Raw genomic sequence first — 24,552 nt, 5'->3', positions numbered from 1 at the left:
TGGTAGACCTTCACAAGGATTTGGCTGAGGCTAAGCTGCACAAGTGGCTTTATCTGTCCCTAATGGGCAGTTTTCCTCCTTTACTCACATCTTCTCTCTCACTGGTTTCAGATGCTGTTCCACAATCCTTATCCACGAGACTGAGAGCTCTGCTATTTTTTATTCCTACAGATCCCCACCAAACGGAGTCCTGACCCTCTCATGAGAATCCCTGGTGCTGCAGTGATGCAAATTCCTCACACAAGACTCGAGAGCTCCTCTCCTGCCGGGCAGATTTGCATTAGCATTCATAATTTCCAGGAGTGCTCCAGTACAGCAGGAAAAACTTGGAAATGAGAAGCAGGCACGAAAAAAGCTCTGAAGTGTGGAGGGCACGACCTGCTGCCCAGCAGGGTTTGCTGTAGGCATCTCAGCTGGGAGCTCTGCTTACTCATCATCAAACCCCTGGTTTGCTTTCAGGGCCTGGTCTCCAAACCTTTGCCCATCTGAGGACTGGCCCAGCCTCTGTGGCAGTGGTCATTTCTGCTCAGGAAAAAAGAAATACAGCTGGGAAAGAGCACCCCCAGAGTGGGACGTGGTCCTTGGAAGTGTTCAAAAGGTGGGTGTGGATCAGGCACTTGGGATCATGGCTGAGGGGGGTGGGCCTGGAAGTGCTGGGTTCACAGTTGAACCTGATGGTTTTAGTCATTTACAGCGTAAATGACTCTATGGTCCACTTTCTTCGCAAAGAAAACATCTGTGAAGTGTCTGTCCATGGGGCTGTGATGTGCCTTAGACCCTGGTGGCAATCAGGACTTCAGGAGAGTCTGGAGTTTTCCCAAAATTACAAAATATTATGTAGAATAGAGTCAAAACACAACCCATCTTTCCTGCTGCCACCATGCTGGTGTCACTGTGCTCTCCTGAGGCTTGCCTTACAGAGCTTGGGAATAAAACGGGAAGTTGTTATGGAGCTGTTTCATAATTATTTATATATCATTCAACACATAGAGATTAAGGAAAATATAGATTTTTGTCAGCATCTGCCTCACAAACCAAAACAGCCACAGGAATTTTGCTACTTCCCAAGATGACAGGAAAAATCAGAGACATCTCATTGTGCATGAGTCTGTTCTACTGTACATTTCAATTACTCTTGCCATTGAAAACATCTTATCATGCATTTACTAAAGAATCAACATCTCTGCTTGCCTGATGCCAAATTTCTCTTTCCTATCCTTAATCAGTACAGCTGGCAGAGACAGTCTTGATTATTTTCCACAAGATCTGATATTGATTTGAATAAAATGCCTGTCTGAGGAGGAGCTGAATTCAGAGAGTGAAAATCAGTACCAGATAGGAATTACATCCCTTTTCTATTGCACACAGAAATGTGCAGAGAAGGAGGTTGAAACAGTGGAGGAATCAGAAGAATGAAATTTGTATTTTTCTACAATATAGAGGCTAAAACCCTGAGCAGTTACCAGAGACATTCAATCTCATCTTTCAAAACACCTTTGCCAGGAAAAAAGTTCTACTTTAAGTAGAGAGAGGTAATTACACTAAATTGTGCAGAGGTAAATGAGAGTCAGTCATGCATGAGGGTCTTAGGAGAAGAAAATGGGGCAGATTCTGTGGTTTCCACAGGATTAGTCTTCCTGTCAATCAATTTGATCTGAAAAGCTGGGCTGAGCAGTCTTTCTGGCTTTTATTATTATAGCATCAGGAAATTGCAGTGACTTGAGAGGCTATCCACAAACCAAAAAAACACTTTTACAATTCTCAGACAGTTTTGCAGCCTTTCAACAAAATTTAGGGATTTAAAGTGCCTGCCTTTTGGTGTGCTGTACATTTTCTGAATTTTGTTGTGAGTGCCACCAATTGATTAAATGAGCTGCTTTTATTTATTTTTGTGTTCAAGTCCTGCCTTTTTACCACCATCAATACCTGAATTTTTTTGAGAGTTAAGGTAGGAAAGTGAAGGCATCTTCTCTATCACTTGCAGTTTGTGGTCCAAAGGGGGATGAAACACTAATGGATCTCCTGAGGAGCAGAGAATGAGGGATTGTGCTGTACCACAGCAAGTAGAAGAAAACATCATAAAGGATAAGAAAGTCATAAAATGACCAAATTCATGTGCAACAGTAAAGGGTTATTGAAATCAATGCTGGTGGGACAGTAGAGACAGGAACCAGAGGAGTGGAAGGGTTATTTTTTCTGAGTGCTTGCCTCTTGTCCATGCTGTTATTTCTTTAAATGAATCCATATGTAAACAAATACATCCCTAAATCATTAATTTGAGTAGGAGAGGGTTCTGATCTCTGTGCATGTGCAAACACAAGCACATGGATTAACCATTTTATTCCAGGCACTGTTGGGGCATCAGAAGGAGGTGAACAAGTGAGGAAAGATTACAGGAGGTCATGACAGCACAAGAGCCCATAATGCTTCTTTGGACAGAGCTGTAACACAGAGAAGTGTGGAAACTCTTTAGGAAAGTCAAAGGCAGGCCTGAGTAAAATCTGTGCCTCTCATATTTCCAGAGAGCTGGAAGTCAATTGAAATAACCTCTCAGTGTCAGTTTACATACCTTCAGGAATACAAAAATTCCTGAATTTGTGAGAGCTAAAACACTTGCAGGAACCTGGAGAGATACAGAATCTCAGCAAACATAAGCATGGGAGAACCCTCTGAACTTGGCTCTGGAATTTGCCTCTGGAGAACACCTTGGGAGAGGTGCAAGACATTATGCTCTATGGTTTCCTCTGTAAGCCAGGACTGAGTGAAAAAAAACTAGCTGGTGTCCTAGAATCATGCAAGACATCTCCCCATCCAACCTCATAAAATCTCAGATGGGCATCAGGACAGTTTTTTTTCTACATGTTACCACAATTGGTCTCTTTTCTTGTCCCCTTATCTGGATGTGGCTGGGCTCAGATGAGTAATTCAGGCTCTCCTCTGTCTATCTGCAAAGCTTTCTGCATCACAGCCTTTGCCTGGTCTTTGAAGCTGCTAAATTTAAGCAAGAGCTGCTGTTTTTCAAGCTCTCTTGTGTCTATTACCTCTCTGCAGGCTCACAGCTCTCAGACTCCCCTGAACCTTTATTGCAAAAACAAACACCAGTCCCTGTGACTTTCATCCATGGCATTCTGCAAATGAAGGCAAAATGTGTTACATGAAAACAGATTTGGTCTGGAAACCTGAAAAGGGGAAAAAAAGGTCTAATTAAGAGTAAGGCGAAGTTATTTTCATTCCTTTTTTTTGAGCTTAATGAAGTCCATGGGAAAGAGGAACTACACAAGTACAAAGCAACCTACTTTAGCTGTCTCTGACCACAACAGGAGGTTGGAACTAGATGAGCTTTAATGTCCCTTCCATCTCAAACCAGTCTGTGTTTCTACAACAGCTCAGTCATGACTGAATGCAACGCTACCAGGAAAAAAAAAAAAATAAATGAGACACAGGTCTGAGTTACTGCAGCTCCACAAGCTGTAGGTCACTCACTGACAAAAAAAATGGAGGAAGTTTACATTGACAAAATTCTCCTCACTTGCTATATGTCAAAAGAAGTTCCTGTGAGTGATAACCTATGCAGCCAGTGCAAGGTGAGCTCACTTTGCCTTGCTAACTCCACTTCCTGAGGGGGCCTCTGGAATGACCATTCTAGCAAACTATTTAAAATACTGACACAATGAAATTTGGCTCCAAAGTAATTTCCTGAAAGTCATAGAAGAAAGGGTAACAACATCAAAATTTTATCACAAGCCCACTGTCTATTTTTTTATTTCTCTTAAGGACCAAGTGGGAACCCAGAAGAAAAATATGATGCAAAAAGGTCTGTCTGGATGCTGCTGGTACTGCAGGTTTTTTTCCCGTAAGCTGTTCTATTTTCCTGACAGACTGCAAATGCTCTCTGCCTTTCTCAGAGCCTTAATGCATCACATATCTGCAGCATCAGAGTTTCCCTGGGATAGGTTCCCTTGCTTGGCTCTACAGCTCAGGTTGGACATTGTTTTAGATTAATGGAGCCTGTCACTTCTACAGTAACAGCTGTTCCTCACAAAATTGGACATTTTCCAGCTAACCACTGCTCTGAACAGAAGAGTAAATAGAGACCATTTAGCAGAGGCAAGAAGCTCAGCACTGCTGGAGGATCAGGACTGTCACAGGTGACAGGTGTCCTCTGAGAGTGGAGTAAGGTCAGGCAGCAGCAGAGTCCCCCCATCTGCTGCTTCTTCAACACTAATTGTCAGCCTTATGCTTTACATTGGTGATTGCCTCAGGTTAAATCAAGCCCTGATGTCTCTTGTCTGGAATAAGCCTGCAGAAAAGAGAATAGAAATTTTTGAAAGATGTTTGCAAGCTGTTTATCCAAGCAGACAGACGCTGGAGGAGCTCACCTAGGGAAAGGTTTAAGCCCTCCCTAAAAGAGCTTTCAAAAATAGGTTCAATGAGCTGCTGTAAGGTGACAGCTCTGTTTGTTAACATTTCCATGGAACAAGGAGATAGCTTCAATATTCCTCTGTTTCTTGTGAAACACTGAGATGCTAAAAATTGCTGAACTGACCTGCTATTGAAATGGTTAAAAAAAATCAATGGTCCAACCATATGTTTATCTGAGTAGATTATGTTTAAATAATCACAAAAAAAATCATTAAATCATTAAATCATGGAATGGATTGGGTTGGAAGGGACCTTGAAGATCATCCAGTTCCAATCTCCTGCCATGGACAGGGACACCTTCCACTCAACCAGGCTGCCCCAAGCCTCTTCCAACCTGTCCTCAAACAACTCCAGGGATGAGGCATGCACATAATAATAACAATAAAATAATAATAAATAATAATCAAATATTCTTCCAATATCAACATGAGGGTCTAGAACTGACCTGCTGTGAAAGACATTACTCACTTTAGAACATTTTCTGTCAGGCACATCACAACAGAACAACTCTGGAAACATTCCCCAGGAAAGTCTGGAGATGAGAGGTGATGGCAGTGCTCTTGTTCCAGCATAAACAATGGATTTGTGGCAGAAATTGCCAACTCAGCAACTGTGCCCAGAATCCCAGGATCATCTCATTCCAACCCCCTGCCATTGTCAGGGACACCTTCTACTAGACCAGGTGCTCCAAGCCCCATCCAGCCTGGCCTTGAACACTTCCAGGACTAGGGCAGCCACAACTTCTCTGGGTGACCTGTGCCAGTGCCTCAACACCCTCACAATAAAGAATTTCTTCCTGATATCCAGCCTGAACCTGCCCTCCATCATCTCAAGGCCATTGTCCCCTGTCCTCTGACTACATGCCCTTGCCAAAAGTTTCTCTCCACCTCCCTTTATGTACTCCCAAGATCCCAAAATATCAGTGCATACTGCAGAGACCATCCCTGGCCAAGAGCTTGTCCCAAACTGAATTTTTACATGAGCTATTATCATGTCCTTCATGAGAAGATATTAGAAGAACATGAGAAGAAATAAGAAGAACATGAGAAGAAATATCTATGAGCTCCATTTTAAAAGGACACAGTACCCTCAAGCAATGTTCAGGTCTGGGCTTTGTTTTTAAAAGTATTGAATGAAAGGCAGTGCCTGTGGGAAAGGGAATGCTGATGCATTTTTTTATTTATCAGACAATTCAAGGCTTAAAAAAGCTTAATTATTCTCATATCTACTATATATCCAACTTCTCGTGAATCAGGTCCAGCAAATGCATAGAATTTCATCATCATAATTCTTGGTATTTTCTATTGAGTAGTGAGGCATGACCAAAAAGCCCTAAAATCAGATACTAATTTCAAAATGTTGATGCTGACAGAATTTTCTCACAGGCTTGCACTGAGATAAACACCCCAGAAGGCTGCTGACATCTGATCTTCAAGGCACTCCCTGGCAAACAAACCTCTTTCCCTCTCTCATGAGGGTTTGTTTGAGTGCCTCCCAAGAGAGGTCAGAACTGATGTGTGAAGGGTGCACCCACATCACACACCCAGGGAGTGACCTGCTGTGCTTTCTCAGCTCCCTGCCTGCGAGTGCCAGAGCTCTGTTCTCTCACACAGCACATTCCCTTCTGCTTTATTAGCTGAAACTCAGCCCTGTGTGAAACACAAAGAAATGAACTCCCAGGCCTTTTTTTTTCCTTCTCCTTTTTCAGTGCCTGTACTCTCATGCCAGCTAATTTAGAGGGGAAAATGTGCTGTGAGGAAAGGGAGCAAAATGAGTGATTCTCCTTTCACTTCAGATCACTTCCAATTTTTCAATTTAAACTGCATTTGCATTGAGCATCTCAGTGCAACCCCACAGGCACAAACAGGAGAGCCCCCCCAACACTCCTGCTCTATCATCACCATCCCCTCAATCAGAGATCAGCTCATCATTTGCTGAAAACGTGTTGGTTTTATGACTTTTCTGTGACCAGCCATACACTTTAGAGATCTTTATATCAAGCTATAGGCAGTGTCTTACACATAAATGTGTGGGTGGCAGTAAGATCTCCAGAGCCATAAGGAAAGCAACATAACAGACACTGTAGATGGAAATTCCTGTCATAGCCACATCCCAGAAAGTCTCTGATGCACCATCCACAGAGCTGTTTCCCAAGTCAGCAGACCTTGGCAAGTGCTTCTGCTGCCAGGTAAAGTAAAATGAGGCAATATCAGGCTGGAGAAGGCCATGGCAGCATGGTAACTCTGCCACAGAGCAGAGAGAGAGAGCAAGGAACAATCTGCCCTCCCTGCTGTCTCTGTCCTGCTGGTGCTGTGCTGCAGTGGTGAGCGATGACTCCACACTGGTATCCACACATTTGCTCCTGTTTAACTGCGTGATGACAAGCAGCTCTGGGGAAGAGTGGGAGAAGGGAGCAGCATGGGCAGGAAATGAGGGAGGAGGATTTGGAGAGGGGAAGAATGCTAATGTACAGCTGGAGAGGGATGTGGACATAATAAAACAATGACAGAGTGAAAAAAAAAATAACAACAGGAGGGAAAAAATCCAAAACTCCAATGCTTTCATCATTTAACCAAAGAGTCCTGAGGACACTGAAAGCAATGTTCTTTTCAGGTCAGTGTCCAGTAGGATCCCTTTAATAAAGCCTATCAGCAGCATTGCCATCTGCCCTGTTTCCACTGAATGTGTCACCAGAAATTTAAACCATTTTAAACTTGTAGCCTCTGCAAGGAGCTGCTGTCCATGAGTCTCATTGATGGCTTGAGCACAGTGGGGACAGAGGGGACACTGAGCTTGTTTCATCCATAGGTACATCCATGCCTTCACCTTTCTGCCTCTTGATCCCTTCATTCCTCTGTCCCTCTACCCCTTCATCCCTCCCAGGGAAAGCAATAGGGACAAGGCTTGGCTGGGCCTGCCCTTCTGCTGTGACTTGCTGGAGGAACACATCCTTCCTTAATCCCATCAGACACTTCTCTCACTGCTGCACTTTATTCTCTAATGGGAATAAGACAGAGAAAGAGGATAAGGATGGGCTTCAAATTCTCCCATGGAGCAAGTTCAAAGCAAAGTCAAGAGAGTTCATCATGAGGGTGGGGAACTCTTCAGCACAGGATGCTGTAGGTGCTGATAAGTGGTGAGTTTTCAGGGGTATGTGCACGTCAAGAAAGCCCCCAGTTTTACAAAATACACAGAAGCCACTCCAGCTCAGGAAATCTCTGAACACCAAGCGGTTGGATGCCAAAAGAATAATTTACTGAAATATGTTTACCTTGTTCTTATACCTCGTGTCACCCTGGGCACTGCCAGAGACAGGACATGAGGCTACCCAGCCAATACAGCCTCTCCCACGTCCTGTCATCCCAGGACCTGTTCCATACTCCATGGAAGCAATATCTCCCCTTCAGGAAACACACAACCCTTCCCTCCAACAGGCAGCTTATGGTTTTTAAGTATGACCAGCACCATCCCAACCCCTGATCTTTAACATCAGTGTTATTCCAGGCCCTCAAACTCTGCTTCCCAAATTGACCCCGTACTTCCAGCACCATTTCAATCACTCACAGTCTCCAGGGACTATGACACCAACTCTGCATTAATCCAAATAATGTTTTACTCCTTCTGCCTCAGGCCCCTCACCAAGAACCTCAGAGTCCAAAGTCAGGTTTGGGAGATGGAAGGAAGGTGTTAAAAGCAGGGAGAAGTGATTTGGGAAAGGAAAGGTTAAATAAATAGTTCAATAAATCCACAAAAACCAGAAAGATGTCTTCTTTTCTGCTACTTTTCTGCACTGTTTTTTTACTCCTTGCTTACACTTTTTTTTCTAGTCACCAGTGCCAACATACCCTCAGAAAAGATGTCTTTAAAGCTCCTTTTTGCTTGATAAAATGCTATTTTTGTTGTGAAGTGTGATAAGTACCTAAAAAAATCTCTTGTACCCCTGTCAAAGACAGAAAACTATCTAAGGAAAAGGTCTTTTCTTAGGAAACAGCACAAACTCAGTCCAAAATATGTCTATCACACATAATTGCTTCCAATAACTTGGACTGTCTTAGTCTTGGCAGCTGTTGGCTGAAAGCATCTTGTGTAAAGGGAAAAAGTACAATATTTACAGGGTGGCTTAGGGCATCTCATTTAACAGTTCACAAACTATTCGGGTTTTGCTTGCCCACAGATTTACCCCCCACTTCCTCAGACAAACGTGTCTGCAGGCAATACATGCACCAAGATTGACCAAATGCCATTGACTCAATTCTCATGCCAGAAGGGAGGTGTGATATACACCCAGTACCCATTCAAGCACAGAAATTTCATCAGTCCCACCCTGGGGTTGCAGCACCTTCCTGCAGACTCATAAGAAATTATTTGCTCTGATGATAAACATCACCACAGCAGCAAATCTGCCTTTTCATGCAGCATTGCTGGGCATGGCTCCCTTTTTTTTTTTTTTTTTTTTTTTTTTTTTTATATTTCTTTATTAGGTTTCTGTGATCCTGAAACTCCACCAGGGAAGCATGTGTGTTGGGAGAGAACAGGAGACAGGTAGGCCACCCTGATTAATAGGACAATGATGAATTGTGTCCATGACCTGATTCATTATTTGTGGTTTTTTTCACCTCGACCTGAGAGCTGCCTCAGCAGAGCAGCCAGTCAGTCAGGGCACTGCCAAGTCACAGGGCTCTGAGAGATGCACTTTCACATGCAGAAACAGTGGTTATTTTTTATTTGTGTCATATTTCAGGCCTCTGCGCTGTTCTCCCTAAGGCAGGAGAGGGAGGTGAGACCCTGCTGGCAGAGGTAAGGTCACACACAGCTCCATGCTCAGAATATTTATTTAACAGGACAAGAGTGAGGAGAGGGAGTACAGGACATGCAGCTCAAGTATCATCCACAGAGGTTGCAGAGGTTGTCATCACAAGCTTGACAACATGTTTAACAGCTTTCCTGGCATGCTCTGAATACAGAGGCATCCCTGTTCTGCATCCAAGCCTTTGGCCACTGTGGTCTGCACTGGAAAAGTAAGAAGCACTCAGGCTTGGGCACTGATTTATCACTGACTGGACTACTTCCATCTTGGAGCAAATTTCAAGCCTTTCAAGGAGGTCTTTCCCAGGCAATGTGTAAATATCATTCGAGGAGCAGCACAAGCCAGGGACTGCTCCCAAAGGGCAGAATGAAATGCCCTTTCCAAGTAAGGATGTTTAATCACGCACATGCCAACCTGCCATGTCCTCTGGACCAAGGAATGGACCTTGCCCCTTATTTGTCCATAAAACATTGTCATAGAAACCAGACTCTAGACACAGCTGAATTTATTTGAGGATGAATATTATATCCCAGTGGTATTTTGGAGATAAAATTAAGACCAAAAAAAAAAAAAAAAAAAAAAAACAACATAAGCAGATCTTCTTCCTCCGTACATCTAAAGACTTTTGTCCACTGTAGCAAACTGCAAAGAGACAGCCACTCATATGTGATCACTGAAGGCCACCCCGCACCAAATATACCTTCCAACTGGAATTAGGACCATGACAGGAACTTGAGATAAGATAAAGTGAATACTATTGTCCAATCATCCCAGGTCTGGGGAGAAGAAAGTGCCCACCACTGACACTTGAAGAGACACTGGAATGCTCATGGTTCCAACATTCAGGGGGAAGCTGCCGATGTGCAAAATACCTGCCCAGGTGCCCACCTCAGGCCACAGTGTGGTGTTGAACAAGATAAGGAAAAAGGCAAAAAAACAATCAGCTGAAACTCCCTGACTCACGGGAGGTACCTGGGCATTCCCACCTGAATCTGAGTGGATATAAATCCAATAGAGTTGGTGTTCCTGGGATTTCTCCCAATACTTGATGAGTCTGGTCTGTGATCATCACTTTGATCAACAGACATTGAAACTGGAACAACCAAGTTTTACTGTGAGCCCTACAGGTGGTGACATCTTTCTACTTCTATCTTTTCCTTCTCTTTCTTATGTTTATATAAGTGGTATCTTTATGCTTTTATATTGTCATTTTACTATAGATAACAACCAAAATGGGTCCATACCCATTTTTCTGTGCAAATTGTTCTACAATAAACCCTACATGTGTATATTTGCAAAAACTCATCATTCAGTGTTGTTTCACTCTAATCTCTCCCAAGGGATTTATAACCAAGAACCTGGGTTATCCTGGCCTTCTAGGAGAGGTCATAACATGTGTCCAACACTCCCACAGATACCCAGTGTTTTCTTTCTGTGTTTCTTCTGCTGCACAAGCAAGCAGAATAAAAAAAACAGGATAACAACTGTTCACTAATTACATGCCAAGGATTTGGCTAGTTTGGTGAGCCATCACTGCTTTCTAGAGAGAAAAAATGTTGGACTTTTTTGGCTTTATGTTTATATCTTCATTGAAATTTTAATTTTCCAAATGAACCACAGCCAGTATGAACTCATGGTTTCTACAGGGTTTTGAGTCCAGGAGGGAACACAGATTTCAGTACACTGCCTCTGCTTCACTGCAGTGGCTGGAATTAAACTCCTCAGTTCTTCAAATGGAAGGCTCTGGAATATTCAAGGGATAACTGCTTCATCAAGAACATTTGCTTATATGAATTAATTAGAGCTTTAGGACGTGAAATTCCAACTTGGAAAAGAAAGAAATCCAGCCCGGGAAGAGTTAATGACTCTGACAAGGTCAGTCTGGGCTCCAGCCTTTGCTGGAGGTTTGCAGTGCCTGAGGGCAGTACAAGAAGGGTACCAAGAGAATGGGAATACTGACTTTGTCAACAAAAAAAAAATATTGTTTCTTGATTTCTTTATCAAGGGGGAGGTTTCTTTTGAACAGGTCAATACAGTCCTGCTCTGACTTTCCTGTATGTGTGAAGATGGGCTTTGCACCACTGCTGTAAATTTTATGAGATGAGATACATCATAAGTTACATGAAGCCATGTGAGTCAGCAGCTCTCTCCAGTCAAGCAACTTTCCAGCCAAGGAGCAGGAGCAGTTCACAGTAAAATCCATTGGCACTTGTCTCTTCAGCCAGATTGCGCCTGGCTCTCGGCGGCCACGCTTGAGGGCACGCACGTGGTCGCCCCCGAGTCTCTGCTGAGACTGTTGCGGGTGGCGGTGATTGCTGCGGCATGGGTAGCACAGCAGAGGCACAGAGCATGAGGAAACTGAGGCAAAGGAATAAGGGAGGGACACTTGTCTGAATCCCCAAACGTTTAATGTCGAAGTCGGGGCAGAGCAAGTGAACCAAATCTGAACCTGAAGGGGCTACTTTTATAGGGATGGGGGAACACGGGGAGGACACAACCTCTGACCAATAGGAGGGCATTAAGGGAGGGGTGCAGGGTAAAGGCTCCCCAATAGAAGCCAACACAGGGAGGGAGCAAACCTTACAACCCAATTCTGCATCGAGGAAGGGATGAGGGACAGGGAACTCTCCAGAACCAAAGGAGTGTGCTATCTTTGACAGACAGGGGTGAGACAAGGGAACAAGGGAGGTATACAGGTGGATTGACAGGTGGATTGACATACATTTCAGTGGGGAAAACTATGGTAAACAACTCAGGACTGAACCATTAGGGAAGCCAAATGGGGTACATAGAATAAAGCATTACAAACTTATAACAAGGAGTATCAAAACATACTACAGAAGAACCAACTGTAAAATAACAGACTACCATACCAGATCTGTGGTTTTTTTGCTTCTTTGCCTGTATTCACACTTACACCTGCCTAACACGATGCAGGAGAAGTTGTACTGACGGCACTTCAGTGGGATGACTTACACACCTGTTCCTACAAGGCTGGGATTTTCATTAGTAGGAATTCTAGATTTTTCAGTGGCCATATTCATCTAATAAATTAGACATTTCTGAACAGTGTTTAATTGTGGATCAAGCTTCCAAAAGAGATGCAAAAATTAACAAAATAGTCTGGAGCTCTAAAGGACGTAAAGGGAAGCTCTGAAGATGTGAAATCATGTCCACAAACAGAATTTCAGAAGGAGAAGTAAATAATTAATTCCTTTTCCCTCCAGGTGTAAGGAAACTGGTGGGAAATGATGCAGAGGCTTCAAAGGGAAAAATCATGAGGCTGTGGTCCTTAGGAAAAAGCAAGATCCATTCAGATGTGTCTCACTTGTTCATCAAACAAAGGCAACAAAAAATCTGGGTGAAATCCTGCTCTGTTGGATACAGCAGAGAATTCTTTGGGAATTCCCCCTTTCGCTTTCATCTAGGGTTTCTTGGGGTTTTTTTGCAGGAGACAGAGATGACCTTTCACCATCTCCGTTCCACATCAATGCTGTGAAGCTGAATGTGAACTGACACAAACTGGGTTTACCAAGCAGCTTTTCAACTCATTGCTGGGGACTCCTCTGGAGTCTGCCAGATGCTGCAAGTGACCATTTATCTTTATGGCAAAAAATACCCACAAGCAGAGCCTTTGCTGGCATAAATTACCAGATTGCAGCATCTGAGGACTTGCCTCTACTTTGGTCACTCAAAGGTGGCACTTCAATCTATTTCTGATGCACTGTGTCATCCTGGGAGGTGTGAGTAGCCATCTCGACTTCCTCTCTGTTCATAATTTAGAGGTGAACTTACAGTGTTTAGCAGGTCCATAGTTTGGGATATGGAAACCTCAGAGCAAAAAACTTTTTCCAAACATCTCAGACTCTCTCAGCTGAGGAAATGGAGGTTTTTACAGAGCAAGAAGTATTTCAGCCTAGGAATAGTAGTCTGAAATGCTGGTGAAAAAGGAATGTATAGCTCCTAAGTGCTCCAGATCTTGCTCACACAAGAAACTCAAGTTTCCAGGTTGATGAGGCACTAAACTCACACCTGCCTTCTTTCTTAGTAACTTGACTGGCTCAGAACTTGCTAGGGGAACCACGAATTTGACCTTCCATCAAATTAACTGCACAGAAAATCTTTCTCATCCCTCAGACTCTTCTGAGAACATCCAGTAGAAGCCAATTACTGTATCTGGTAGTGTGCAAAGCATTATTATGCACAAAACTTTCCCACATGCTGAGGGTTTAATATTTTCCTTAGTCATGGTGAGATTTCTTGTAGTCTTCTTAATTTCTAATTGTAAAAACGCATTTCTTTAAAGGGCACATGTCAGAGCAAATTCTCAATAAAAAGCATCTCTTTAGGAACCTGTATTCATTCCATACAGCATTGGCAGGGATAAGATCATCTCACACCTAAGAATATGTCTGGTACATTTAAGGCACAATAACTATTGATTCTCTTGCACAAATGGAAGAGTAAATATGACTGAGATGATTTCACTGCTTTAAAAATTCCAGAAAGGGAGAAAAATAAATAAATTCAAACCAGCCAGCATGTGTTTTGTCAGATGAAATCAGGAGGGAACAATATGTGCTTTCTGAAAATATAAGAGTCTTAAATGCAATGAAAAGATTCATTTGTTTGGTTTTAAACAAGAAGGAAACAATAAAAGCACAGTTGTATCCGCTAATATTCGCTCTCTGGGCAGATGTGGTTGGTAGCTTTCTCCAGTTATGTACAACACATTGAAAAGAAACTTAGGAAAAGTAAAACAGGCAGTTTAAGAAGAAAAGAACAAATAACTGAGTAGTCTGGAAGCAGTAGTGTCAGCAGCTATTGTCTTTCTGAGTGCCAGAAAGGCATCTGAAGGTCAGTAACACCAGGAGTGCAGCAGTTCTGTGTGAGCGCTGAATGGGTTGGGTTGGAAGGGACCTTGAAGATTCTCTAGTTCCAACCCCCTGCCATGGGCAGGGACACCTTCCACTAAACCAGGTTGCTTAAAGTTCCAACCTGGCCTTGAACACCTCCAGGGATGGAGCAGCCACAGCTTCTCTGGGCAGCCTGTGCCAGGGCCTCACCACCCTCCCAGGAAAGAATTTCTTCCTCAGAGCTAATCTAAATCTCTCCTCTTTCAGCTTAATGCCATTCTCCCTTGTCCTGTCACTCCATGCCCTTGTCAGAAACCTCTTTCCAGATTTCTTTTAGCCCCCCCCTCAGGTGTTGAAAGGCTGTGATCAGGTCACATTTTCAGGACAAATGCAGTAGCTGCAAGTTCTGGATTCAAAACAAAGGCTTCCTAACCCTGAGTTTGATTACAGATCAACTTCTTGAGTTGGACCTTGGTCTGGTGAGCTGGGGCAGCAGTTGCCTTGCAGGAGATACATTTATGTTCCAAGATGCACAATGAGTGGTCACTATCCACTTTACTCCAGGTCTGAGAAGGATCTCACACATCTACAGCCACAGGGAAAGTGAAAAGCAAGCTCCTGCTGTGCAGTCTCTGGGCCCAGGCTGTCCAGGGAGACCAAGAATTGAACTGGTTGATGGATTCAGGATGTGCTCATGCTCAATGATGTCTTCCTCCAGATACTTTCTCCCTAGGGCAACTGTACCTGTACTCCCATGTCAGCCCCATCTTGCCCTTTTAGGGCTGATAATCTTGTTCTTTCCCAAAGATACACTGCACTGTTTGTCCCCTGTCTGGCAGCTTCAGTGAAGCACTGAGGAAGCAGCCTGAATGAGTGCATTTGCTCACCACATAAATTCCTGAAAGAAAAGGTTATGCAAATATTTCATTTCCACAGCAGCAGGCTTTGACCGCAGGACAACCTCTGTGGCTGTGTTATCTCTGCTAAAGGCTTCCAACTATGCTCAGATCTGGCATGTGAGATAAATGGCCATGTAAAGGGGTTAGGGTTTGTGATGAAATATTGTTGAAAGGCATCACAGTGATTCCACTGACTCAAGAGAAAGGAGTCTTGCTATACAGCTCCAGTTTGGCCAGTGGGATGTTTTCATTCCAACTTCTTCAGGATTAAAAGTTCAGGCTCTTTCTGTAGTGCTCTGACATACAGCTGCTCCAAGGCAGCAGGTACCCAGTTCTCAGTACATAGATGTATAAGAGAAGCAACCATATTTATGTTACCAGACTCCTTGAAAGTCTGAGAGAAATGGGATTGTTGAGTCTGAAAAAAAAGAAGGCTCTGGGGAGACCTTGGAGCCCCTTCCAGTACCTGAAGTAGTCTCAAATTTAATCTGGAGAGAGAGACATTTTAGTGACAGGAAAAGGGGGGATTGATTTAAGCTGAAAGAGGGTAGATTTAGATTAGATATTAGGAAGAAACTCTTCCTTGTGAGGGTGGAGAGGCACTGGAACAGATTGCCAAAAGGTGCTGTGGATGCTGCAACCCTGGAAGTGTTCAAGGCCAGGCTGGATGGGGCTTTGAACAACCTGGTTTAATGGAAGGTGTCCCTGCCAATGGCAGGGGGTTGGAACTTGATGATCCTGGGATGCTGGGCACAGCTCCTCACTTGGCAATTTCTGCCACAAATTAATTGCTTGTGCTGGAACAAGAGCACTGCCATCACTTCTCATCTCTGGGCTTTCCTGGAGAATGTGTACAGAGTTGTACTGATGTGATGTGGCTGCCAGAAGGTGGTCTAAAATGAGTAATGCCTATTACAGTAGGTCAGTTCTAGACCCTTATATTAACCTATGTATTAAACACTTATGGGAACAAAAGTGGTGAGCAAACCTAGTGCAATCAGAGATCAGTTATTTGGCTCAGGGCCAGCACACAGCAACAATTCTCTAGCATTAGGGATTTACTCGGACAGAAGTGTGATTCTTACATTTAATGGCTTTTGATAGAATTTCCCCCCACACACACTTTTAATTTATCCATGTTTGTTTTACTGCCTCCAGACTTCTGGCATTCTCACTTACCTGTGGCAATAAATTAAAAATATTCTTTAAAAAAAAACAACATGAAGAAGTAAAATAAAACTATTATTTCATATGCAAACATTAAGATTTCTCTCTCTCTCTCTGTCACTTTATTCATCTGATTTTCTGTAGACTCTTCTCCTGCTGGACAAAGACTCTCTCCTGTGTCCCTCACTGTGGATATGTCCTTGTAGGTGGCTGTCCTTGGAGACAGGCCCTCACAGACATTTGAGCACATTTAGCTTTCCTCTCCAGCTTTGGTTTGTTTCCTATTAAGGTGACAGTCCTGCAATCCTTCTTCATTAAAACAGGCGATTGGAGAGGAAAGTGACTCCCTGCATATGTTATCTCCAGCACCTGACCAGCTAAATAACAACTTGTTGCCTCAGGAAAGGTCAACTCCTTCATTTCCCACAGCTCTGTGCATCACCCAGTGTGAAGTGCCTCTCCTGCTGGTCCCGGTGTTTAATGTGTCCTTATATCTGCAGGTGTCTGTACAAGCACACTGGATACGAATAATTACATGGTATATCAGTATTGCTCATTATGGTGTGTCACCTTCGAGTTTAACAAAGATTTCTGAACAACCTGGGAAAAGAATAGGTCATGGCTTACCTAAAAATGCTTTTTCCTATGAAGCTGCATTTTTGTTGTCCCTGCTGTCCTTCCCTGTACCTTCTGTAGCTCACCCTCTTTTAAGAAGGGTGCACACAGTTTTCAGAATGATAACAAAATTCAAGTCAGAAAGAGCCTCAAGAAATCCTCCTGTCCAAACCCCTGGTCAAAAAAGGCCTTTGAGATTAGATCTGATTCGTGGAGCCTTGTCTCAGAAATCTGATTAATATTTCCAAGGATGGAAACTCTACAGATTTTCTGGGTAACCTGTTTCACTATCTAGACTAGCACTGATAGAAAGGAAATCTTGGCATTATAATTTCCTCCCAGTTTTCTCTAACCAATGGGTTTCCACATTCTGGAATAATTTTTGGATGGGTACCTGCCAGCCTGGACTTGATTAGCATTGTATCTTTATGTGTAATTATCAACATCTCCAGCTAGTCCTCCTGCAGTTTTGGCTCCAGGGGCTGTGACTGCTTTCAGACTGATTGCCCATGGTCACTCCTTGTTCAGATCCAGTTTCAGAATATTTACTTTGGTTTCGTGGGCAGCATTCTGGAATTCACATCCTTCAGTCTTTCTGCCCATTGATGTAAACTTCTTAATACAACAGAAAAGTCAATGGATCAAACCAGCTGTCTGAAGACCCTCCCCACAAATTTTTCTAGCTGGAATAACTGGGAAAAAGAGAGACAGCTTTGTTACTTTCTTGCATTTTTTTTAATCTTTCTTTATCAAGACTTGAAAAACATCCTGTTTTCAGGTTTCCAGATGGCCCCAGCTCTATGATCATTTATTGTGTGGACATGAGGAGGCTGGTTAGCAATAAACAAAGGTCCACAAATTTTCAAAGGAATTAAAACCACTTGTTGAAAAACTAATTAAGTATCATACAGATCAGATGCATGCTACAGTGATTGCAAATGCTTTGTGTCTCAAGTGCTATCTTAGCACAGACATCAACTTCATAATTTTAATTTCCTTACACTCACCCTCTCTTCAGTTCCGCCCGAGTGATTTATTTGGGTTTTTCAAGTGGTATAAATTAGCATAAATTCAAATGTCAATATCAGGGAAGAAAAAGAAAAAAACCAACAACAATGAAAAAATAAAACACTGTAGGGAAAACCATGTGTCTTTTTTCAATTCCCTGAAACATCCATATTATTAACTAGGGAAGCATATCTACTTAAAAATGCTGTGACCACAAGTAGTTTAGTTTCTCTCATAAAGCAGAAAGGAGTGCTTCACAAATCACAAAAGACCTTTATTAATCTGTTGGTTTTATGCAAAACTCTAAGAACACTAACAACTTGGCTTTTGCACCTCTTCCATACGCAGATTTTAGGAGCAGATGAATCATTGTCACATCAAGTCCGACCAAAGCACAACCAAAATGCTGGTACCAAATACACACAGTTTTCACAAATACCATCACAGGTAGGCAGGTTCTGTTTAATACCTCTGTCAATTACCTGCATGAGGCACCCTCAGTCAGTTTGCAGCTGACACCAAGGTGGTGGCAGTGTCGATTTTCTGGAGGGTAGGAAGGCTCTACCGGCAGATGGGGCCAGGCTGGCAGGATGGATGTTGTGAGGCCAGAGGAGTAAGATTTAAGAAGAGCAAGGCCTGGCTCCTGCCCTTATGTGCCAAGAAGACCCTGCAGGACCTGCAGGCTGGGGCCAGAATGGCTGGAAAGCTGCCCAGCAGGAAAAATCCTCAGAGTGCTGGTTGACAGTGGCGAAATGTGAGCCAGCGTGTGGCCAAGTGGACAAGGAGGTCAGAGGCCTCCTGGCCTTCTGTGCAGCACTAGTGTGGCAGCAGGACGAGGGCAGTGACTGTCCCTCTGTGCAGGGCACTGGGGAGGCCACACCTCGAGTGCTGGCTGACCCTGTTAAGATGCAATCAGTGAGAGATGCCTATGCACGAACTAAGGTGCCAACAAGACCATCTATCAGAGTGAACAATGGGGGTTTTATTGAACAGTAAATCTGGGGTAGAGAGAAAGGGATGGGAAAGAGGATAATGAGAAGGAAAGAATGGGAAGAGCAAGGGTTGGGCTGGGCTGGGGTGAGGTGGGGAAGAACAAGAGTGGGATTGAGTGGGGAAGAGTGGGAGTGGGGAGGGGAAGATGTCAGACAGGGGAAAGTTCAAGACGCTGGTCACAAGCAGCGTCCCATTGCTCCTTCCCCAGTGGGAGCTTCTGCACTGGGGCCCTGGTGCTTCTTATGGAGTTGAGGACACCAGGTCATTCAGCCGGGGTTAACACCTTTCACCAGTCTATGTTGTTGCTGGTATCCAGGGAGGCATTTTCCTATCTGCCATGTGAAGAGAGAATGGGTTTGCCTTCATTTACATGCAGTGCTGAGGCGCAAGGAGCATTTCAGAGCTTCAAATGCAGCCTGGAGCAGAGTGGGCATGCACCCCCACAATGCAGCACTGTGGGATTATGCAATCATCAGCACTGTCACCCTTCCTCATCCAGCTCTCCCTGACCAGGCTGCCTTGCTGCTGGCATGGGGTGAGGGGCTGGGGTTGGCAGCAGGACCTACCCTTGGCAAGTGGTTGCCTTGGCCACCATCCACCCATCCATCCATGCATCCCGTCTTTGGATCACCCTGGTGCCGTTACCTCAGGGACCTGCCGCTGCCCCGGGGAGCTGGGCATCCTCAGGGCGAGCCGGCATCTTTGCTGAACGCCCTGGTGCTGGCCCGGGGCTCACTCCTCCGGCTGCCCCCTGAGGCAGCTGCAGGAGAAAAGGCGGCGCAGAGCCCGCCGGGCCCTCTTGGCCATGGAGCGCCATCGCCGTGGGGCCGGGGACTGCGGGACGGCTGCGCTGCCAGCGGGGCCGGCAGGAACGCTGCGGGCCAGGGGCTGGGCAGGCGCCGGGCAAGCTCCTGCCGGCGCTTCATCCCCGCAGGGCTTTTCCTGGGCAGGGGCGGCCTGGGCACGGCCAGCCTCCGTGCCTGCCGCGTCGGCCTCGTCCGCGGCATCGGCAGGCGCGGCGCAAACCGCAAACACCTTTGCCTCCTCGGGGAGAGGCTCGCTGTGCCCCTGGTCGCTCAGGTCGCTGTCCGGAGGAGTAGCTGCTGGCTCTAACTCTTCGTCTCGCGGCGGGATGGACAACGGGCTCTCTACTTCTCCGGCCCGCTCTCCTGCCGCTTCTTCTCGCTCCCACTTCTCCAGGAGCTCGTTCAGAAGAGTTTCCAGCGACGGCGAATCCTCAGAGTCAGACCCCAAGTCTGCCAACAGCTCACGAGACACAAGCTCCAAGTAGTTTTGTGCCTCTCCTCTGGCCTCTTCTGCCATGCTGCAAGCACTGAGTGGCACCGAGGGGTCTGCAGCTGCTTCCGGCGTGGCACCTGATGGATCCCTGAGATCACAGCTGGACGTCATGGCACTTTCTTCATTGCCCATGGAGAAGAAGATCTCTCCAAAGAGCTCTGCGTACATTCTGTCTTCCTCCACCTTCTCCAGCTCCTCTCGCTTTTCCTGCATAAGATTAAGCAAATGTTCAGGCCTCACCCACTGCTGCTTGTGAAGTGCAGTGTGTTCAGCTGGACAACGAGTTGCCCTCTCCTCACTGGGGCCTCCAGACAAAGGAGAAGCTGAGAAACCTGAGGTTTCCTCAGGCTCTGATGTGAGGAAGAGCTTGCCGTGGCCCTCATCCCATGGATCTCCAGCCAGGCCACAAGCTTATGCCTCTACCTCGTTCTCTTCCAACGGGGCAAGGGATGCGCTCTGCAGGTCTCGGTCCTGCTCTCCTGCAGCCTGTGTTTCTGGGTGCTCTTCCTCCTCCCGCTTTTCCTCCAGCTCCTTTACAGAAGTGGCACAGGGCTGTGGGTTTTCACAGACAGAGCACCACACAGGCTTCCAAGCCGGCTGCACCCCGGTGCGGAGCGGCGCGCCGCGTGCAGGTGTCACGGGTGGCAGGCGGTGGCCCTGCCTTGCTGCTGACCCATTCCAGAGCCCTCCGGTTCTGCTCCCCGGGGAAAGTGTTCCCTGGGCTCTGCCTGAAGCCAGAGTGCCCCATGGAGGAGGTGGCACATGCTTTCGCTGGCCCCAGGACATGGGGCCCACAGCACGTGCTGTGCCTCTGGGAGAGGATCCAGAGGCTGCTGCTGCTGCTGGCAGAGGGGGCAGCTTAACGCAGTCAGTGGATGCCCTTGAGCTTTGAGCACTGAGCTGCTGTGGGGGGGCCAGTGTCAACTGAGGGCCGTGGAGAGGCGGCAAGTCCGACACGGACAATCTCCGTGGCCCTGTGACACTGCTGCGGGGCACGGAGCGCCCGCCCCCCTGGTTGCCCCTGCGTGTGCGGGACCTGGTGGGGCTCCATGACGGGATGATTCTGGGGAACAGAGTGGGCCTGTCCCCAGGGATGGGTGTGATGGTTGTCCAGGTGACCTGAGGTGCTGCCTGTGGCTGCCTGGGGGTCACCTGTGGGAAGCAGGAGGAGGCACGGGATGGAGGCGGCTGTGTGAGCACAGTGTCCCCCACGTGCCTGCAAGCCCAGGCCTGGCCCCGAGGCAGGTGCTGGCCATAGCAGCCAGGCTGGGCCGGGCTCCCAGCTGGGCTCGCTGCCTCTGGGGCATTGCTGTGCCTGGGCCATCCCAGCACCAGCCCCTCCGCAGAGCATGGGCTGGTGCCAGGCCTGGCTGTCTCTGCCCCAGGGCTTCCCCCAGCTCCCACTGCAGGCTGTCCCTCCATCCCCGGCCCTCACCTGTTGCTGCCGCCGCCGGTACAGCAGTGGCTGCCCCTCACGGGGCTGGCTGTGAGCATTTAGTTCCTCCTTCCTTGACATTGTGGCAGTGCTCTAATGACCACTGGCCACAATCACCCAGGGGAGCTGCTGCCTCCAGAGAAGCTGCTGCCTCCTCAGAGAGCTGCTCTGCTGGGAGTGGCCACTGCAGAGTCTGGCAGCCCCAAGGGTCATGACGTGCACCCGCGTCACAATGGCCTCTGGGCACGATGTCACTGCAGGTCACAAAGGTCTGCTGGGCATGGCCACCCTTTCTCCCAGAGGCCTGGCGGTTTCCATGCTGATGGCCCTTGACACAAAGGCATTTTTAATGCCTTTGCCCCTCAACTTTGCCTATGCTTGTTCCTCTCCCAGTGACCCATAGCTCTCTCTTGTCTCACCTTCTGGTTCTCCCCTAAACATCCCCAAGGAAGCCCAGTGCCAAAGTGCCAGAGTGCTTTGCCCACCCACAGCACTATGTGTCCCAGCCCTTGACACTGACCTCAGGTACAGAGATCATCAGAAAGGCAAAAGTTCCATTTGAACTTAATCTGGTGGCTGCTGTGAAAGACTCTAAAAAGTGTGTTTGAAAAAAAAAAGATAAATACCAAAGCAGAGCCAAGGAAAATGTCCGTTCTTTATTTCGGCGAGGATGCAGAGGGGCGGGATTTTGGTCAGGTACATGCTAGTGACATCCTGGCAATCTGTGTCAGCTATACCAACCGACTCCTTGAGTGGTAGTCCAGTTATCTCTTGCCTCTTTGTCATAAATATATGACATATTCCAGATCAGAGGTAAGAGGATAGTTAATCGATAGGTTTTCTCATTTATGGGTCATAGTTAATGTAATAATATAACATCTCATGTAATGAGTTCATTGTATGTGGTTTACATGTTGGATGGATAGAATTTGGTTTTTCTTCTGACAGGATAAACAGGATGATTATAAACAGTAAACACTCTAAAGCCAAAACTAACAAAACTAACCAAAGCACAACCAAAATGCTGGTACCAAATACACACAGTTTTCACAAATACCATCACAGGTAGGCAGGTTCTGTTTAATACCTCTGTCAATTACCTGCATGAGGCACCCTCAGTCAGTTTGCAGCTGACACCAAGGTGGTGGCAGTGTCGATTTTCTGGAGGGTAGGAAGGCTCTACAGGCAGATGGGGCCAGGCTGGCTGGATGGATGTTGTGAGGCCAGAGGAGTAAGATTCAAGAAGAGCAAGGCCTGGCTCCTGCCCTTATGTCCCAAGAAGACCCTGCAGGACCTGCAGGCTGGGGCCAGAATGGCTGGAAAGCTGCCCAGCAGGAAAAATCCTCAGAGTGCTGGTTGACAGTGGCCAAATGTGAGCCAGCGTGTGGCCAAGTGGACAAGGAGGTTAGAGGCCTCCTGGCCTTCTGTGCAGCACTAGGTTGCCAGCAGGACGAGGGCAGTGACTGTCCCTCTGTGCAGGGCACTGCGGAGGCCACACCTCGAGTGCTGGCTGACCCTGTTAAGATGCAATCAGTGAGAGATGCCTATGCACGAACTAAGGTGCCAACAAGACCATCTATCAAAGTGAACAATGGGGGTTTTATTGAACAGTAAATGTGGGGCAGAGAGAAAGGGATGGGAAAGAGGATAATGAGAAGGAAAGAATGGGAAGAGCAAGGGTTAGGCTGGGCTGGGGTGAGGTGGGGAAGAACAAGAGTGGGATTGAGTGGGGAAGAGTGGGAGTGGGAAGGGGAAGATGTCAGACAGGGGAAAGTTTGAGACGCTGGTCACAAGCGGCGTCCCATTGCTCCTTCCCCAGTGGGAGCTTCTGCACTGGGGCCCTGGTGCTTCTTATGGAGTTGAGGACACCAGGTCATTCAGCCGGGGTTAACACCTTTCACCAGGCTATGTTGTTGCTGGTATCCAGGGAGGCATTTTCCTATCTGCCATGTGAAGAGAGAATGGGTTTGCCTTCATTTACATGCAGTGCTGAGGCGCAAGGAGCATTTCAGAGCTTCAAATGCAGCCTGGAGCAGAGTGGGCATGCACCCCCACAATGCAGCACTGTGGGATTATGCAATCATCAGCACTGTCACCCTTCCTCATCCAGCTCTCCCTGACCAGGCTGCCTTGCTGCTGGCATGGGGTGAGGGGCTGGGGTTGGCAGCAGGACCTACCCTTGGCAAGTGGTTGCCTTGGCCACCATCCACCCATCCATCCATGCATCCCGTCTTTGGATTACCCTGGTGCCGTTACCTCAGGGACCTGCCGCTGCCCCGGGGAGCTGGGCATCCTCAGGGCGAGCCGGCATCTTTGCTGAACGCCCTGGTGCTGGCCCGGGGCTCACTCCTCCGGCTGCCCCCTGAGGCAGCTGCAGGAGAAAAGGCGGCGCAGAGCCCGCCGGGCCCTCTTGGCCATGGAGCGCCATCGCCATGGGGCCGGGGACTGCGGGACGGCTGCGCTGCCAGCGGGGCCGGCAGGAACGCTGCGGGCCAGGGGCTGGGCAGGCGCCGGGCAAGCTCCTGCCGGCGCCTCATCCCCGCAGGGCTTTTCCTGGGCAGGGGCGGCCTGGGCACGGCCAGCCTCCGTGCCTGCCGCGTCGGCCTCGTCCGCGGCATCGGCAGGCGCGGCGCAAACCGCAAACCCCTTTGCCTCCTCGGGGAGAGGCTCGCTGTGCCCCTGGTCGCTCGGGTCGCTGTCCGGAGGAGTAGCTGCTGGCTCTAACTCTTCGTCTCGCGGCGGGATGGACAACGGGCTCTCTACTTCTCCGGCCCGCTCTCCTGCCGCTTCTTCTTGCTCCCACTTCTCCAGGAGCTCGTTCAGAAGAGTTTCCAGCGACGACGAATCCTCAGAGTCAGACCCCAAGTCTGCCAACAGCTCACGAGACACAAGCTCTAAGTAGTTTTGTGCCTCTCCTCTGGCCTCTTCTGCCATGCTGCAAGCACTGAGTGGCACCGAGGGGTCTGCAGCTGCTTCCGGCGTGGCACCTGATGGATCCCTGAGATCGCAGCTGGACGTCATGGCACTTTCTTCATTGCCCATGGAGAAGAA

At 47.1% G+C, this 24,552-nt stretch overlaps 1 protein-coding gene across 1 annotated transcript; it reads right to left on the bottom strand.

Annotated features, from left to right (window-relative positions):
- Positions 1-19,499: 19,499 nt before the first annotated feature.
- LOC128810034 (fibrous sheath CABYR-binding protein-like) lies at positions 19,500-21,734 on the bottom strand. The gene is made up of 3 exons (XM_053982592.1): positions 21,502-21,734; positions 20,490-21,218; positions 19,500-20,273 (listed from the first exon to the last, which is right to left on the bottom strand). Exons 1-3 carry the CDS (start codon positions 21,580-21,582, stop codon positions 19,500-19,502), a joined length of 1,584 nt encoding a protein of 527 aa, XP_053838567.1. The 5' UTR covers positions 21,583-21,734.
- Between the last annotated feature and the right edge of the window lie 2,818 nt (positions 21,735-24,552).

This window comes from Vidua macroura, chromosome 1 (assembly GCF_024509145.1).
Source record: "Vidua macroura isolate BioBank_ID:100142 chromosome 1, ASM2450914v1, whole genome shotgun sequence".
Lineage (NCBI taxonomy): Eukaryota > Metazoa > Chordata > Aves > Passeriformes > Viduidae > Vidua > Vidua macroura.
Note: the sequence above shows the minus strand (reverse complement) of the source record. Positions and strands in the feature narration are given on the sequence as shown.

What these genes read in the sequence shown, in the direction of transcription:
- LOC128810034 (XM_053982592.1), bottom strand. Translation starts at nt 21,582, where the DNA reads ATGTCAAGGAAGGAGGAACTAAATGCTCACAGCCAGCCCCGTGAGGGG. An exon ending in ACCGGCGGCGGCAGCAACAG is followed by an intron (nt 21,219 to 21,501) that starts GTGAGGGCCGGG and finishes TGCTTCCCACAG; the next exon opens with GTGACCCCCAGGCAGCCACA. An exon ending in CCCCGTTGGAAGAGAACGAG is followed by an intron (nt 20,274 to 20,489) that starts GTAGAGGCATAA and finishes AATCTTATGCAG; the next exon opens with GAAAAGCGAGAGGAGCTGGA.